Source organism: Triturus cristatus, chromosome 8, assembly GCF_964204655.1.
Source record: "Triturus cristatus chromosome 8, aTriCri1.1, whole genome shotgun sequence".
NCBI lineage: Eukaryota > Metazoa > Chordata > Amphibia > Caudata > Salamandridae > Triturus > Triturus cristatus.
This window is the reverse complement of record NC_140591.1, coordinates 44,315,220-44,332,163: the sequence shown is the minus strand read 5'-3', so window position 1 is coordinate 44,332,163 and position 16,944 is coordinate 44,315,220. Positions and strand designations below refer to the sequence as shown.

At 41.6% G+C, this 16,944-nt stretch overlaps 1 protein-coding gene across 8 annotated transcripts in view; it reads left to right on the top strand.

Moving 5' to 3' along the window:
• LOC146799974 (uncharacterized) overlaps nt 1–14,607 on the top strand; it is an 82,890-nt gene extending 68,283 nt beyond the window's left edge. For 5 of the 8 annotated variants that reach the window (XM_085620900.1, XM_085620896.1, XM_085620901.1 and 2 more), the window contains one exon: nt 9,718–14,607. In XM_085620900.1, coding sequence (XP_085477026.1) covers nt 10,764–12,014 — 1,251 coding nt within the window. In that variant the 5' untranslated portion in view covers nt 9,718–10,763 and the 3' untranslated portion in view covers nt 12,015–14,607. Of the gene's footprint in view, nt 1–4,176; nt 4,260–9,717 lie in introns of all 8 variants that reach the window. The other 3 variants (XM_085620898.1, XM_085620899.1, XM_085620895.1) reach the window with 1 other exon arrangement.
• Nucleotides 14,608–16,944: the final 2,337 nt, after the last annotated feature.

Here is a 16,944-nt window from a genome sequence, read left to right as displayed (position 1 = left end):
CCACACCTGAGCACTTCTGCTTGATCTTCGGTCTTGATGCTACTAAAGCATTAGATTAATTGGAATGGCCGTACCTTTTTTCCCTGCTGGCACGTTTGGTTGTTAGCCATCGCTTTACCTGTTTGATAAGTCTTCTGTATAGTCAACTTGTTGCTTGGTTGTAGGTTAATGGCAGAATTACAGCCCTCTTTGCAGTGATGAGAGGGACCCGCCAAGGAATGCCCTCTCTCCCCCATTTTGTTTGCTGTTGATATGGAGCCTCTTGCTGCCCACCTGCATCAACACCACGCGCATCGAGCTTTGGCATTTTGCCCCCGCAGGATTATAGTGTCCATATATGCTGATGTGACCTTATATTGCCAGGTTTGGTGGCCTCTCTGGAATTGTTCTTAAATGAGCCAAGGCAGTCTTGTTCCCTCTAACGGATGCGACAACGTTCTTCACCCCTGAGTTCCCAATTGAATGGGCAGGCGGCCTGGTCCGGTACCCTGGGGTTTGACTAAGTAGAGATGTGGACGCCCTGTCGTGAGAAAACTATGGGCGCTTAGTGACGGGGCTGGATTAACACATCGCAAATTGGTGGAGATTGCTGCTCTCTTTGAGAGGTGTGCTCGTCATACCTAAAATGATAATTCTTCCTAAGTTCCTATATCTATTTATAAATCTACTGCTCCCACTTACACTGCCATAACGCCGAAGGCTTCACTCTAACTTGAAATCTCTTGCATGGGCAGGAGGACAGCCCAGAAACACTTGGGAAATACTCACTCTCTCCTTTGGGCAGGGTGGACTTGAAGCTCCAGATATGGACCTCTACTATTATTGCACCCAGGCGCAAATTGCGCATTACTGGCTTTTTCCGACTCAATTCCAGGCCCACACAGTGCCTGAATACGATCATGACTGGCCGTGCCTTCTTCAGATGACACTTTTCCAAGCTGCTCTGCATCCATGTGCATGTGTTTACACAGTGTTTTGTACTATATGGGCGTGGCAGGAGCTTTGACAGCGTGCCCTGTTGCAGTGCCTCCATGCTCCCTCAGTCTCACTTATTGGACACCCTGATTACCCTATCACTACTGAGGCCGGCACTCAAGCCCAGTTAACTTCAATAGGCTTGATCTATCCAGATGACTCTTTTATAGCTCCACAGTAGGGCCTGCAGGCCCCCATGTTGGAATCCTTGACACCATCACATCTTACCAAGTAGCTGCTGCAGTTAGCGCGAGACATAGCTTTTGTTTGCAAAGCGTTGCATGATAATGTGCTGGGGACGATGTAGGGCTCCACGCACTGCGGACTGGCTTGGGGACACTGTGTATTGTCAAGAACAATTAAGCTCCTACAGTCAGTCACGTACCGACTAGGGGGTCGTGCTGGGGTAGTGTTTTAGGGTTTAGGGCAGTGCAGTGATGTTTGTGTAGTGCGCACCAAATTTGGCAGAAAGGTAGCTCTTGATCCAGAAAGTGCCCTTTTTGTTAACCCTTTCGCTGCTAGGCCTTTCCCCCTGTGCTAAGCCTATTTTGGGCTATTTGGGGTAGTTTGCGCTTAAGCCCCTGTAATTGTTTTACCACATAAGGTATCCACGCCAAATTTGCGTCCTTTTCTTCCAACATCATGGGGATTTTAAAGGTACCCAGGGTTTGTTGATTCCCCTAGAGGGGACCCAGAAGTTAGACGAAATATAGCTACATTTTTCTTGAAAAATGGGGGGAAAGTGCTGCAGAAGAAAGCATTTGTTTTTTTCCCTGTAAATGGTATCAACAAAGGGTTTGTGGTGCTGAAATCCCCATCTTCCCAGCTTTCATGGACTGACCGACTTTTGTCAGACAACCAACATTTTTTACACAGTTTTGGCATTTTACTGAGATATGGTCTATTTTTGCTATTTTTTGTGCTCTCAATCTCCTTCAGTTAGTGGTAGAAATGGGTATGAAAGCAATGATGGATCCTGGAAAGCTATACTTTTCAGAAAAGTAGACAAAATTCAGAATTCAGCAAGGGGCCATTTGTGTAGATCCTTTAAGGTTTATTATAGAAACTAACAGTTGAAAATAAGAAAAAATGAAAATTAGTTGAAAAAAATGCCATTTGTGCCAACGTTTTCACCTGTAACTTCTTCTAAGTATGACAGATTTTTTTTAAAGCTATATACCGTTACATCCGCTGGACCCTTCTGGTTGTGGGGATATATATGACTTGTAGCTTCACCAAGAACCCGAGGAACCCAGAGCCAATAACTGAGCAGTGTCTTGCAATGATTTTTCATTGTGTACTGGGTATATGGCAATTAATTTGGTAAAATATAAAGAGTGAAAATTGGTATTAAAGACACCTATGTATTTCCAAAATGGGAACAAAATATAGAGTTTAGAAACAGTAGCTATTTGCACATCTCCGAAATTGTGGATACCCATAATAGCATGTGAATTATAGGACATTTTTCAAAGTGACTTCTTTTTTATACATTGTCTTACATTTGGAAGGCAGAAATGCATCGAAAGTCAATAGGTCAATAGTTGCTCTACAATTCTGTGTTCCCCTAAGTTTCCCAATAAAAATGGTACCTCACTTGTGTGGGTAGGCCTAGTGCCCGCGACAGGAAACGCCCCAAAACGCAACATGGACACACCACATATTTTTACAGTGAAAACTGACCCTTGTTTTGCAATGCACCTAGGTGTGGATTTTGAACCCTAGCTCTGCCGGTACCTAGCAAACCTATACATTTATGAAAACTAGACACCCAGGGGAATCCAGGATTGGGTGACTTGTGTGGCTCTCACCAGGTTCTGTTACCCAGAATCCCTTGCAACCCTCAAACTTTGTAAAAAAAAAAAAAAACACATTTTCCTCATTTCTGTGATGGAAAGTTCTGGAATCTGCATGGGTCCACAAAATTCCACACACCCCGCATTCTCCAAAGTCTCCTGATAAAAATGGTACCTCACTCGTGTGGGTGGGTGGGTCAAGACATAAAATTACCTATCACAAAACGACCTGGTTTTGCAAGGGGGTGGGCACCAGGGTTTTTCCCCCGGGCTTCGTGGCCATTTAGGGAAGCCTACAAAACCCACACATTTCTGAAAACTAGACATCCTAGGGAGTCCAGGGAGGTATGGCTTGCGTGGATCCCCCAACGTTTCCCTACCCAGAATCCCCGCAAACCTCATCCTTAGGGCTCAGGGAGATTCTTCAAACTCATCCATTGGTCTCAAGAACATTTAATGTTTTTTAACGCCCTATTTGCCTTAGCTTGTTTTTGATCTCATCAACTATTTCACATCAGAGAGGTCCACCAAAACAATGCCTTGGGTTCTGGCACATTTTTTCTGATAGGAAAGTTTTCTAGGCATTTAATGCTAAGCTGCACACCGGTCTCCACCATGTGCTGAAATATATATTTTCCTGCAATGGAAAAAAAATACATGAATTACAGCAGCCACAAATGTATTCATGTTTTCATTTACTACTTTATAAAATACCTGAGGCCCCGTTTTAGACCCTTATAAAGATAATTGATCTTCAATAATACTCAAATTATGTTTCATTATGTAACAAATGTCCTCATTGTCCGACTTGTACATGCTTGCCACGTTCTCTGATGGGCTCCATACTCCTTTAAAGCACAGTAAAACCTGTCCAATCTTCTTAAAACATTCAGCAGGATCAGCCATCTCTTTCGCACAGTGAATGACTCTCACCACTTCCATAATTGTAAAGGGGTGGAGCTTGTGCAGTAGGTTTCGTATGAACTTATCCTGATAATCCGCACCCATCCATAATGCAGTCATGATTCAGTTGTTTGAAGTTTATAATTTCACAACCATCACAATGGCCACACCCTGCCCGTAGGCGCAATTTTGTGGTTGTTGCTCGCACAGTCTGTAGAGTGCAGGACATGTTTTTACAATTGTATCTGTTTAGTTACACCTGCAGTTTTTATGAGATATGGAACGTTTTTCTGTCATGAGTAGAAGAAGTATGACAAACTTTGCAAAGGGTGTAGAACTTCCATAGTCATGTGAGCGGCTTCATCGCCCCACAGCACCTATCTTTGCTGATAAAACAAACTTCAACCTGCCTCATAACTATCCTTCTCATTACCATTGATTTAAATGCCTCTCTAAATGTGCACTGGATAAGGTTGAAACGTACTTAATTTTTGTATTACAGGTTCACATGGTCCTTCACTCTCCAGTGATTTCTATATGTCTTGTACAAATTCTTCACAAGAATCCAGATACATACGGTTACTAGTAAGTTACTTGCTTTCTATTACTAGAGTTCTGCTTCCGACTCTTCCTGTTCAACGTATTCATAATCATCGTTCCACCTTCTTCTCCCATAGCTGAGTGTAGCATCAACAGATTATTTTCTCCTTTTTTTACACACTTCCTGGAGACTCCTTATCTGCGTCTGTCTCTGGTGTCTTTCTGCTGCAGCTCTGACTCCTCTGCACAGTTTGGGTGCTATATTGAGTACGCCTCTAATGCTGGCATTGTAACCTTCAGTGTTGGCTCCTGGTTTTCCTTTGTATCGTCGAGTAGTATGTCCACATTTGTTTCTACCTTCAACACTATGGTAATAAACTCTTCTAGAGGTCTGGTATTTTTGCTATTACAAGCCATTCTTAAAGCGGTCTAACACATTTGCATTCTTATTTATAAATTTGAAATTTCACACTTGCATCTATGGTGGCCATACTTGTCATGCAGAGATATGTGAATAACTCGTTTTTCACAGTTTACAATTGTATGTATAGATAAGTGAATTAATGCATTCAGGGTAATGCGGTCAGTGTTTACCTCTTGGTTTTACAAGTTGTAATTCAAGTGGCATACCTCCTCCCCCATAGTTTACTCGCAGAATGAGCTCCAAGTCACCAGAGTCCTACGATACTTAAAACATTTATTTATGAAATGCACTGTCATTCGAAGACCCCTCAAATTTTTCCTAGCCCCAGACTTGTCCAAGAGCATACAATGTGAGCATTGTTTAGCAAAAGGACACAGCTGATGATACAGCAATCTGGTGATTCTAAAACAAAAGCATACTTTTCTGTGCTGTTAATTCTCTTTTAAAGACTATGCCAAGGACACTGCAAGATATTTACGAATCAGGGCTGCAGCTCCTACTTCTCTGCTTGTCAATTGATTTGACAAGAGACAACAACCATTATTTGCACCCCTGCTGTAAAAGGAACAGATATACATGCAAGGGCTACATCATTTAGTATTTCAGGCCAGTTCTTGTGTGCACAGCACAGGTAAACTGGATGTCCTGGGAAACCAGGTCCTAGTATTCCCCACGGCAGTCACTATCAAGATGTGTCCACACGCTGCATCATACACCTGGGGATGGAGTGATTTAAACAAACTTACCCAAAAGGCAAAATGCTAGTGAAACATATTGGGCCTTATATAGAAATTCATTACTCAAATCTACTCACTAGATTAATTATATGTTTGAGCAAAAAAGCATTAATAGATTTCACTTTTGTTTTAATAAAACCAGCTCACATTAAATGCTAAAATAAAAGATTTTGTAATAGAAAGTGGCATTATTCTCGTCTGTACAAAACATGCTAACACATAACATAAATGCTCTGTAATAGGTAATTTCAGGTAGCTTGGTAATCACTGAACACAAGGCAAGATTCAGCCCATTTATTTGGACAGGCTGCTCTGAAAATTATTGCATTAACAATGGCTGTATTGACAGGGGGCGCTCCTTGACCTATGCGCACAGCAACAAGTGTTCTTATACCAACGGTTGGGAAACCTGCAGACAGGTGGGCCTCCTACAGGCTGATATCTCTGCTTAATTCAGACATGAAAATACTGGCTAAAGTACTGGCAAACTGACTGAGAACGGTAATCTTGGATATGATTTTTGCCATATAGATCGACCAAAGTTACAGTTCGATGTCTTTATAAACAACATTGCTGCAATAGAAGGAGTTACGGCTCCGTTGGCGGTACCACCAATAAGTTGTTCGATTCAGTGGAATGGCCCTTCCTATTCGGCATTATGAACAAGATGGGATTTGGTCACAACTTCTTGAAATGGGTCAGGTTGCTCTAGACTAATCCAGGGGCGCAGCAAAGTCAATGGTGTCCTCTCTTGGGGATTCTCCATAAAATAGAGGCACGAGGCAGGGCTTCCCCCTCTCACAAGTGCTATTTGCCCTAGCGATAGAGGCGATGGCAACATGGATTCGTGTTGATGCCCATCTGGGGCTGGGGCTGGAGAGGAGATCGCACATGGGAGGAACGCCTATCCATCTATGAGGATGATATTCAATATTGCACCTAGCCAACCGGGAAAAATATTTTCTTGCGGATATGTGACATTGTCACTATTTATAGGAACTTTCCCAGCTTTGGGAAAAACTGGGAAAATTCCCTAATAGTTTCGATGGGCGGCTGGGAAGCCGAACCCCCCTCCCCACCCCATGCCATTAAATGTTGCCACCCAGGGCTTTAAATACCTGGGTCTTTGTATCTCAGACAAAGATGATACCCACTATGAGGATAACCTGATCCCACTGGTTAGTAAGCTAGACAAAGATGTAAAACACTAGAGGGCACTACCACTGTTGGATTCACCTTTATACTGCAGAGGAGTACATATGCCTTGCCCAACACTTTCTTCCTTGCAATAAATAGGCTCCTGAGATCCCTGTTCTGGCTAGACAGCCCGCCACGAATAGCACTCTAAACAATTCAGCCGTCTACCTATGATGGGGGTATAGCACTATCTAACATATGCAAATACTAGGCTTGGCTGAAGTGGCACAGATCAGTGTTGTCAACAAATGTGATTCGTACCTCTAGCCTTTTCCATGCGTCGGACGGCCGGCGCCCGTCCGACGTCACGGTGGGAGTGTGCTGAGGACGGCCACTGGCCATCCAAATTGCGCACGCGTCATTTTTTTCCGCAGCGGAATGTCTGCCGCAGCAAAGCGGCTAGACTATCCCTCCTTCCTACTGGATTTTCTGGCTGGGCATAAGGGGCTATCAGCATGTACTGCATGGTGGAGAACGCTTAGCTGATGCCCCCATGCAACAGTGGTAACTACGTGGCATAGATAACCAAGTGACATGAAACGGGAGAGGAGATTGACTTTGAAGACCCCACTGTGGTTGGGCACAAGACTGAGCCGGGTAACCTTACCAGGCTTTAAAAAATGGGGCCATATCAGCCTCTCCATCTTGGAAGATGTGTGGGATGCAAATGGTAATGTACCTATTGCACATCTAAGGATACAGTATGACAGGGCACCCACACAGGTATTTAAAAAGCTACAACTGTGCCACGCACTGAAAGCACAGATCGCATCGGGGAAGGAAGCTAAAGAGGAATTACTGCTGGAGAGGAGGTTGCTGATCTTCCACATGACCACGAAAGCAATGTCCCTTAGATATGACACTTTACTGACTAACATGCCAAAGGAGCGTGATCGATTGAGGTCCCATTGGCAAACTGATTTGCGCGAACTAGTATGCAGTAGCGATTCAGGTAAATTTTTGGCTGATTCAGCTGAAAATACAATGAAGAACGAAGAAGCTATTACACGAAGTCATTCCGACCCAAAATAGGGAGGACCAGTGACAACAAGGGCCTGCGCACCTGCATCCAGGAGGGTACATTCATACATACCATATGGGCTTGCCCTAAGATACGCCCTTTCTGGGAGTTACTGAGAGGCTGGAAAGCAGGGCAGGCGCACCCACTGACAGACAGGCAGTCCTAGGCTTGCTGGGTATATGGTCAAACTCAGATGTCTCCTCTTATGGAAAAAATAGCTGGTTAACTTGGGCTGCCTGCTGGCAAAAAAGGGAGATTGCATGGCTATGGGGAACCCAACTAACCAGCAGGTGCGGAACTGGGAAAGGGAAGTGAACATAAACTGTGCCAAGGAAAAGCTGGTATACAAGTGAAAAGGGTGTTGAGATGAAATCTGAGAACATTTGGGGTGGTTGGGAATTATACCGGATTGCATGGGCGACCAGCTGGGCCCGGAGTAGAGACCGGGACGGAGCCGTACTAATGGAGATTATGGACCGCTAAGATGGTGCTCAACCCCTTCTCATTGTGATACAGATGCTCCATACTAAACAGAGTGGAACTATTCATTCCCCACTCGGGTTAGGGAATTGTGACCGTGCAAATATCTGTACTGTTATTTATTTGACTGTTATGTTAGTTTTGAAATGCAAATAAAATACATTAAAAAAAAAACAATGGCTGTATCAATCAGCGCTTATGATGGATGACACTTCTAAATCTAGTGGCAAAGGATGGCCTTGGTACTGGGGTAGGGATTGAGAGCTGCTCATGATGAGTATAAAAGGTTTTGAGGGTTTTGTACAGTGTGACATAAAGCAATTAAACTGCTTTTTAATGCACATTTAATGAATGTGCCATTGCATTGTTTCCCAGTTGAGGGATCTTGTATCCTAACCTTAAAACAAAGTTCGCCACTCGATACTCATTGCAGTACTGCTATTTTTACCTTTGCTTTTTATGTTTCTGGCCCAAAGTTGTGTCTGTAAATCACTGCCTCTTGCTGCCTGGCCTGTTGCGATATATCTCACAGCATGTCTTGGAGGGTTGCATCTTGAACCTCACATCAGCCACTGCATTTTAGAATATGTTTGGTTTGTGATTGGAGATGACTGTGTCAGCGCTGCTGAGTCTACAGGTTACTATTCAAATGTAGTATGCTGCCCTTTGGTCTTGTATGTTTCTTGGATTCATACCTTCTCTCACTAGCTGCTGCTGTTTTATGAGTAGCATTACTTAGACTTGTACGTTGAGTTGGGAGAAGTTCGTAGATAGCAATAGATTTTCTAGGTGATCATTTTAGTTGCACTGAATGCACCAGTTAAGGTGCTTGGTTCCCTTAAAGTACAAGACATTCTGTAAGTATTCTGAGTTTCCTTTGATAATCTCTAACATCTCAATTTCTGGTGCCCTGACAGTTTTTTTTTAAATTATGTTTTAATGATCTTTAAATACAAGCAGCAAACATAGTATGAAGTGGGTGATCTACAAACCTGACGAGTCATCAGTTATATCCTATACATACTTACAAAGTGTAATAGTTCTAAATCAGTTAAATAATTGAGCTCTGTTGTGTTTCAGGAAGGCAACATTTTGTATGCATACATCACCTTAGACAGCATTTTGTATGATCTTCCCTGATTAAGTTTAGGGGCATTTCCTGTGCGTTTCATGCGTGTTTCTTCAGCAACTCTCCTGTGAGCAGCAGCTTTAAGCCACTTGCTGAGCCTTATCAATGCCTTTCGTTGTAACGCTATTCTCTCCTAAGCTATAAACATGATGAGGTGAAATGTATTAATTGATAGTCTTGCTGTACCATAGGACTTAAGCCACAACACACTGACCTAGGCCAACACGGTAATTTCCATTATGCATGGTTGTTTATGTTACTATTCAGATCCAGGTGAACTGTGGCACATACTGGGCTGTTCATTTTGGAGCAGGATCAAAGCTGATCCCCATAAGAATGATTATTGTCTATAGTGGCACAGTGAGCTAAAAAGATAGACTAGATTGCTATCTAGAGTAATTACCAGTGGCTGGAATTTATTCATGTTAATTTTTTGACATTTCATCTGAGACTTAGTGTACACTTTGCTACTTATAGATTTCGATATTACAAGTATTCTTGTATCCCTCCAATAGGAAATTCCTGCACGCATAATAAGACGAAGAGTAATGAAGAAAATATGACAATACTGGAAAGCTATCTGATACTCGAGAAGAACCAGAAATGATGCCAAAGTGTAATTCGAAATAGAACAACTCAGCAGGAGAGAGAGAAACTCGTACACGAACAGACAAATCCTGCAAGAATATCAAGTGCAATCAGGCTGCTTCAAGAGGCTGACGACATCCATGCTGCCGGACTCAAAAGATTAAAATAAATTAAAATCACAAAAATTAAACTGGCAGAACACATCCAGTATTAAAATATGCTAGATACCACCCTTTATCTTAGATAATTATCAGGTAATTACAGCAATGCTAGCCTCTCTAACATGATAATATAAAGGCTGTGATGTTTGTCCATCATAAACACTGTTTGGCTGGCCCCTACAATCTGTACAACATTTTAGGACATAAACTTGGTAATGAGTTTTTTTCTTTGTGTGTGTATTTTATAAATCTTGTCCAGGAAATAGACTATTTAGATAAGCTGTGAGTTTGCAGTTCTACTTGAAAGTTCTTAATGCAGGTTGAAGACACATCTCCTTATAGGAAGACCATGCATATGTTATCAGTCTTGCAAGAATTCCAGTAACTATTCAACATTATTATTAAGAACAGACAGATTGCAAATACTACACATATCTAGTGAATATTAAAATATAGTTAGTGGTTCAGGAACCACAATGGCCAGGCAGCAAATACATTAATATGATTTATGCCAAAACATAGCCAACACTTAGACTCTAAACCCCAAAGTAAAACGCATACAATGGAAGACAAGCTCTAGATTCTCCTCAGTGCTAAAGTAGCATCACCAACCATGCACAGGGGAAAACCCATGAGGACACAGTTAATGTGGCAATAGTGTTCATCAGCAATTCACAACTAATAGTTCACTAATAAAGAGAAGAAACAACATAAAGGTTCTATGTTTATGAGAATTTTTTATCATTCATCATTCCTACACTGACACCAGTAACAACTCAACAGAAAACTTATTTTGGTGTAATGAATGTAAGATGACCTTTAATGAGTCATCGTCTCTGTGGAGAAAATATCGCACACATAAAGCAGAAAACACAGACACAAGTAGTGAAAATGGAAAGAGCTTTAGTCACACAGCAGACCTAAAGATCCACCAACCAACACACACAGGGAAAAAACCATACACATGCAGTAAATGTGGTGAGGTCTTTACATATGCATCAGAGCTAACCATCCATCTGCGACAGCACACAGGAGAAAAGCCATACACTTGCCAAGAATGTGGGAAGAGCTTTAGTAAATCCTCACTTCTAAAGAGCCACCACCTCACACATACAGTGAAAAAACCACACACCTGCAGTGAATGTGGAAGGAGTTTCACTGAAGCAAAATACCTAACCATCCATCTGCGGCAGCATACAGGAGAAAAACCATACACATGCAGTGAATGTGGAAAGAGCTTTACTGAAGCAAAACACCTAACCATCCATCTGCGGCAGCATACAGGAGAAAAACCATACACATGCAGTGAATGTGAAAAGAGCTATACTGAAGCAAAATACCTAACCGTCCATCTGCGGCAGCATACAGGAGAAAAACCATACACATGCAGTGAATGTGGAAAGAGTTTTACTGAAGCATCAAATGTAAGGAGACACCAGCGAATGCACACAGGGGAAAAACCTTACACTTGCAGTGAATGTGGAAAGAGCTTTAGTAGATCTACACATCTAAAGAGCCACCAGCTAACACACACTGGGGAAAAACCATACACATGCAGTGAATGTGGAAAGGGCTTCACCGGGGCAACAAACCTAGCAGTCCATCTACGACGGCATACAGGGGAAAAACCATACACATGCAGTGAATGTGGAAAGAGCTTTAATACAGCATCGGAGCTAAATAATCATCTGCGACGGCATACAGGAGATAAACCATACACTTGCAGCGAATGTGGAAAGAGCTTTACTGAAGCATCAGCTTTAAAGGTCCACCAGCGAATACACACAGGAGAAAAACCTTACACTTGCAGTGACTGTGGAAAGAGCTTTAGTAGATCCTCACATCTAAAGAACCACCAGTTAACACACACAAAGGAAAAACCATACACATGCAGTGAATGTGGAAAGGGCTTCACTGGGGCAACAAACCTAGCAGTCCATCTACGACGGCATACAGGGGAAAAACCATACACATGCAGTGAATGTGGAATGAGCTTTACCTATTTACCAACTATGAAGGTCCATCAGCGCATGCACACAGGAAAAACCATACACATGGAGTAAATCTGGAAATTTCTTCACTTGAGCATCAATCTTGACCATCCATCTGCAAAAGTATGTAGCAGAGAAACCATGCACTTGCAGTGAATGTGAATGTTGAAAGAATTTTGTAAATCCATGCATCCAAAGAGCCACCATCTAACACGTAGGGGAAATAAACATACAAATGCAGAGGATGTGGAAGGAAATTTACACAAGCCTCAGACCTAACCATCCATCTGCGATGGCATACAAAAGAAAAAGCATGGAAATACAGTGAATGTTGAAAGAGCTTTAGTAAATCCATGCATCTAAAGAGTCAGCAGCTAACATAGAAATGGAAAAAAAACACATGCTGTGGATATGGAAAGAGCTTTACTTAAGCATAAGTCCTAACCATCTATCTGTAAAGGCATTCAGAAGAATATCATTACAAATGCATTTGAAGGTGGAATGGGCTTTGCTAGCTCAACCTACCTAAAATGCCACCAGCAATCACACATAGGAAAAACAACATAAAATATGTAGGATGTTTCAGTTTTCCATAAAATGTAAGATACCTCCTGCAAACCCACAGATGTAGTTAATGAGGGAAGGACTTTCATGATTTATTATGCCTAGTGGTCAATTAGTGATCACAAAAAGTGTAAATAACATTCTGTCGTGATGGGTGTGGGAAGAGCTTCCATGTTTTTCCATCTATATATGCATCGGCAAGTTTACACACACAAATCTCATGGGGTGTGTTTCAGTCTTTCACTAAATTATAAGTTGCTGTCAGCAACAAATCTAAGAACATAATTTGGCTACAGTAAATGTGGGAGGGTTTCATTTACTTTTCAGCATTCACAGTTATAAGGTTTATGAAGAAACTGTGTCTAGACCTTGCCGATGTCGGGTGAGGTTCAATATTGCGCTTTCTAGCTTTGGAAAAACTCATGTTGAAACTACCCTCCTACTGTGGACGATGTCTTGTACACACTGTAAGGAGAGGTAACTCTTTGATCCTGTTACTCAATTTATTGGTAACATTTGATATTGTTGACCATGGGGCATATTTTTCTATTCCATTCATGTACATGGGGATGGTGGAGGCCTTAATGAATTATGTAAACATTAAGTTCCAAGTATATTTCAATGTATAACTTTTGTTATGTTTGTAGGAAATAATAGGTAACCATGTAGTATGGTCCTACATTTCCATTATGGTGTTCTGATGCTATCATAAACCACAAGGCTAAAGGCAGTGTGGTTTGTAAATCTCACCAGATCCCTTAGATGGTAATGTAGGGTCATGTCATAAATGTTAGCCAGTTTGTATGTTTTATTTTACATGATTATTTTGTGGCAGTTGGGTTAGAAAATGTATTGTTTTTCAAATGGGAATGTTTACTAAAAACTGTAGGTGAAGTCGGCATAAGGGTGAGATTGTTAATTTTGTTCTCCTGATTAATTAATTAAAATAAGAACGGCCAGGTATGAGTTTTCATAATTGGAATATTAAATCAACAAAATGCAATAGTAAAGCTCTGCAGACTGGTTTGAGGCTGTCCACTTGCTAATGAAACCCATATTTTAGAGGGACCCATGAAATGCCTCCAGAACCCCATGGGGTCAGTATAACAGCATATTACAGGATAACCTGCTATGTGTTTGTCTTCTATTAAAGGATGATGTAATTTCATTGCTTGGATCTGGGAATTCTATAGGATTGTAAATAGAAGAGTACAATGTGTTGATCAGATGTCACCAATTGGCAAAAAATGTTCGTCTTAGACTTGCTTTTAACAATCATTTTATAAGGTCTGTCAGTGTCTATTGAAAATGAAACATTATTATAATACTTACAATGCACAAATACATGAAATCCAGACCTTTCAGGCAGCATCCACATGACATTGACTCATCTGACCATCCTCATGGTGTCCCACTACTTATATTTAATAGAAAAAAATAATTCTGAATGCATTTTTTAAGTTAAAAAAATATATATTTAACTGTTACTAATCTTATCATATTTGTAAACTACAATATACATTAGAACATTTTTCTCTCCTTCACAGATTACACTTTAGTATAGGTATTGTCATCTATGAGCTTTATTGGGCAATACTGTTAAAAGGATTTTATGTTAATACATTTTGTCTTATTAAACAGGAATTTTAACTTTCATATCACTCTGACTGTAGTGCACACTCGGGCACAAGAATGCTCTCGGGGACATAAATGCATTTCTTTTGTTTCTAATGAACTCAAGGAGAAGCAGTGTGTGCTTCCTAGATTTAACAGATGGGACTGTAACAAACCCACATGGGAATGATGAAGTAAATGAAACTTCTTATACGAAAAGCAGAATATGCTATGGAAAGATGTAGGTAATTTATACCACTTCCTAAGCATTCTCCTTTCTTTGAAAATGCAAAACTAAATATGAAAGTGTGCGTCAATCACCCCATATACTTCCATGCTGAATTTATACAGTCTACTGTCAGTTGACATTGATTTGTATGCGCCAAATGAGGGTCAAGTATTGAGATCTTGCTAACTCGGTCACACTGGAGAGCTGAACTTTGTGTGGAAGGTGGCTCTGTGGAAGGCCCAATAAAATTTACAAATACTTTTTGTTTCATTGTATTTATTCAGAAGGCTATGCTTTACAGCAAATATGTCATGGTGATTTGTTTTCTGAAATATGGCTTTTGAAACTAGTGTTAAATGTTAAAGTATTTTTCATGTAAATAAATAAAACAGTATGTATGTTGATGCACAGATGTAATATGTTGTGTTGTTGGAAGGGGAAATGGATTTTGAGTAGGGCAATCTTCAGTTAGTCATCCATCAGCAAAGTTAATAAGTAGCAAACTATATTCAGCAGCTTTGCATTCTATGATTTGTCATGCTGTGGATTAGTTATTGGCCATGTTTATTCAATTTTAACCAAAGCACAAGGGGTTACATTTGTGAAGTGGGTGGTGCCAGAGAGCTGTTGCCACCGGTGGCCACTCTGCACTAAGACTGCGGGCAGAGTTTAAAATTAATCTCATCCTACAGCTAAAGTGCTCAAAAAATCAAACAACAGCATACCTAAACAGTGTGTCGTCTGGTGATTCTGGACAGCAGAAATCTGCTGCCTGGACAGATACGTGGGCCTGTACCACTGCTGTCCTAATGTGACTGGTGCATGCTGAGGCCAGGGAGGGTACTTGGTGTGACCACTGAGCTGAGCAGAATACGAGATGCCTAAGGCCAGTCATGCCATGATAACTGATGCTAGCTGCAAGGTTTAATGGAGTAAAGAAAACCTTACAGTAACTTCATTCGACGGCATTACAGCTCCATGTGGGTTCCAGCAGAGGAGGGGCCATTACTGAGTGGCCCTCCGGCAGAGGCCTGCACTGGTGTCTGCCTGATTAGACCTGGAAGAGCTCATGGATTGACTGCTCTGGCCTCTTGGGCAGTGGTACGGCCCGCCACCATCATCTGGCCTACATCAACGTGCCCATTTGAAGGTGGGAGGTAAAACGCATGAGAACACCGCTCCAAAAAGCCAAAGAGGGAGGACTAGGTTATCACTGGGGCCTATTGTGTTCAAGTAAGGTGTGGCATGACAATTCCAGCATGCTCATTGAGAGCCTCATTTCATGCTGCATGTCACAAAACAAGATTCTGAAAACAGCTGATGTGCGTCTGTCCGCCCCTTGCCAGTGCTAATGAGTATATTTACCCACTTTACCTGACAGAGTAACAGTTCATTGTTGGGCCTGTGTCCATAGCGCTGGGGCTAGGGTAGGAGGACTGGTTGTGGGCCACAGGGGTTATAATCTGCCTAGGCGAAAGCAAGATCGAACTACTAAACTTAACGTTGCCGCACTCTTGGGGGTTGTGTTTAGCATCAATATCAAATAATAGCCTCAAAGTCTGGCTATGAGTGGATCGGTTAATTCTGACCAATTGGTAACCCCCTGATTATGCACTGGTTGGGATTACGGGCTAAAACCTTTTTATTGTATCCGATAAATATCAGTTGTATTAAATACCTCAAGCTTCGTTAAATTTCCGCAGGTCAAACCTGCTAAAATTTAACATTAGAAATATGTACGTTATTTACTGTACTATGGATTTTGGTGTATTAAACACCAAAAGGCGTAAGTTATTCTCCACAAACTCTTAATAGGTGCTATTTATTGCAACCGATAAATAACATACCCAGTGGTATCATTATTTATCAGGTGTGATAAATCGCACATACACTTGTAATATTAACACAGACCTGCACATTCACCATCATAATGGGGTGATTCTCCATGATCACAAATGAGCACCATCTTACTTGAACATTATAACCAGAATCTGTGGACCTGGAAGTCCTAGCACTCACAAACCCACTAGTCGTAGGAAAACTACCACCACACCCCATGCAGATGGGGGATAGCAGAGTCTCATCTAGTCAGATGCTGAATCCAATGGATCTTCTGAACCAAACATGGTTAAACCAGATCAGTGACAATCCAAAGTGTTCTACAAGCAAATGAGGGTGATGAAACAAGAAAACACGGATTCAGGGGTGGGAGGTTACAGCCCTACTTCTACTGGTCCTGAAAACTGGCCGTCCATCATGGATGGGAAAAACGACTCATTGATTGTGCGTGTAGACCATGTAGAGAATAGACAAACAGGGATAGATAATTGATATGGTGGAGCAAGGGATATTTGACTGTGAGGACAAAGTGGCAGTACATAACATCTAACTAACCAAACGTAGTAAATGACTGAAATTAAAAATAAAAAGATTTGGAGGTGTGCTCAGGACAAAATGACCCCTGGCACTGGGCATCCCCAAGACCAAAGTAACACATAGCGAAACCATCACTGTAATAAAAGCCATATTCCGGGGCATGGCCAAGCTGGCGACCAAGATGGCTCACTTGGCTGAGAGAATTTGTCCTGATAAACG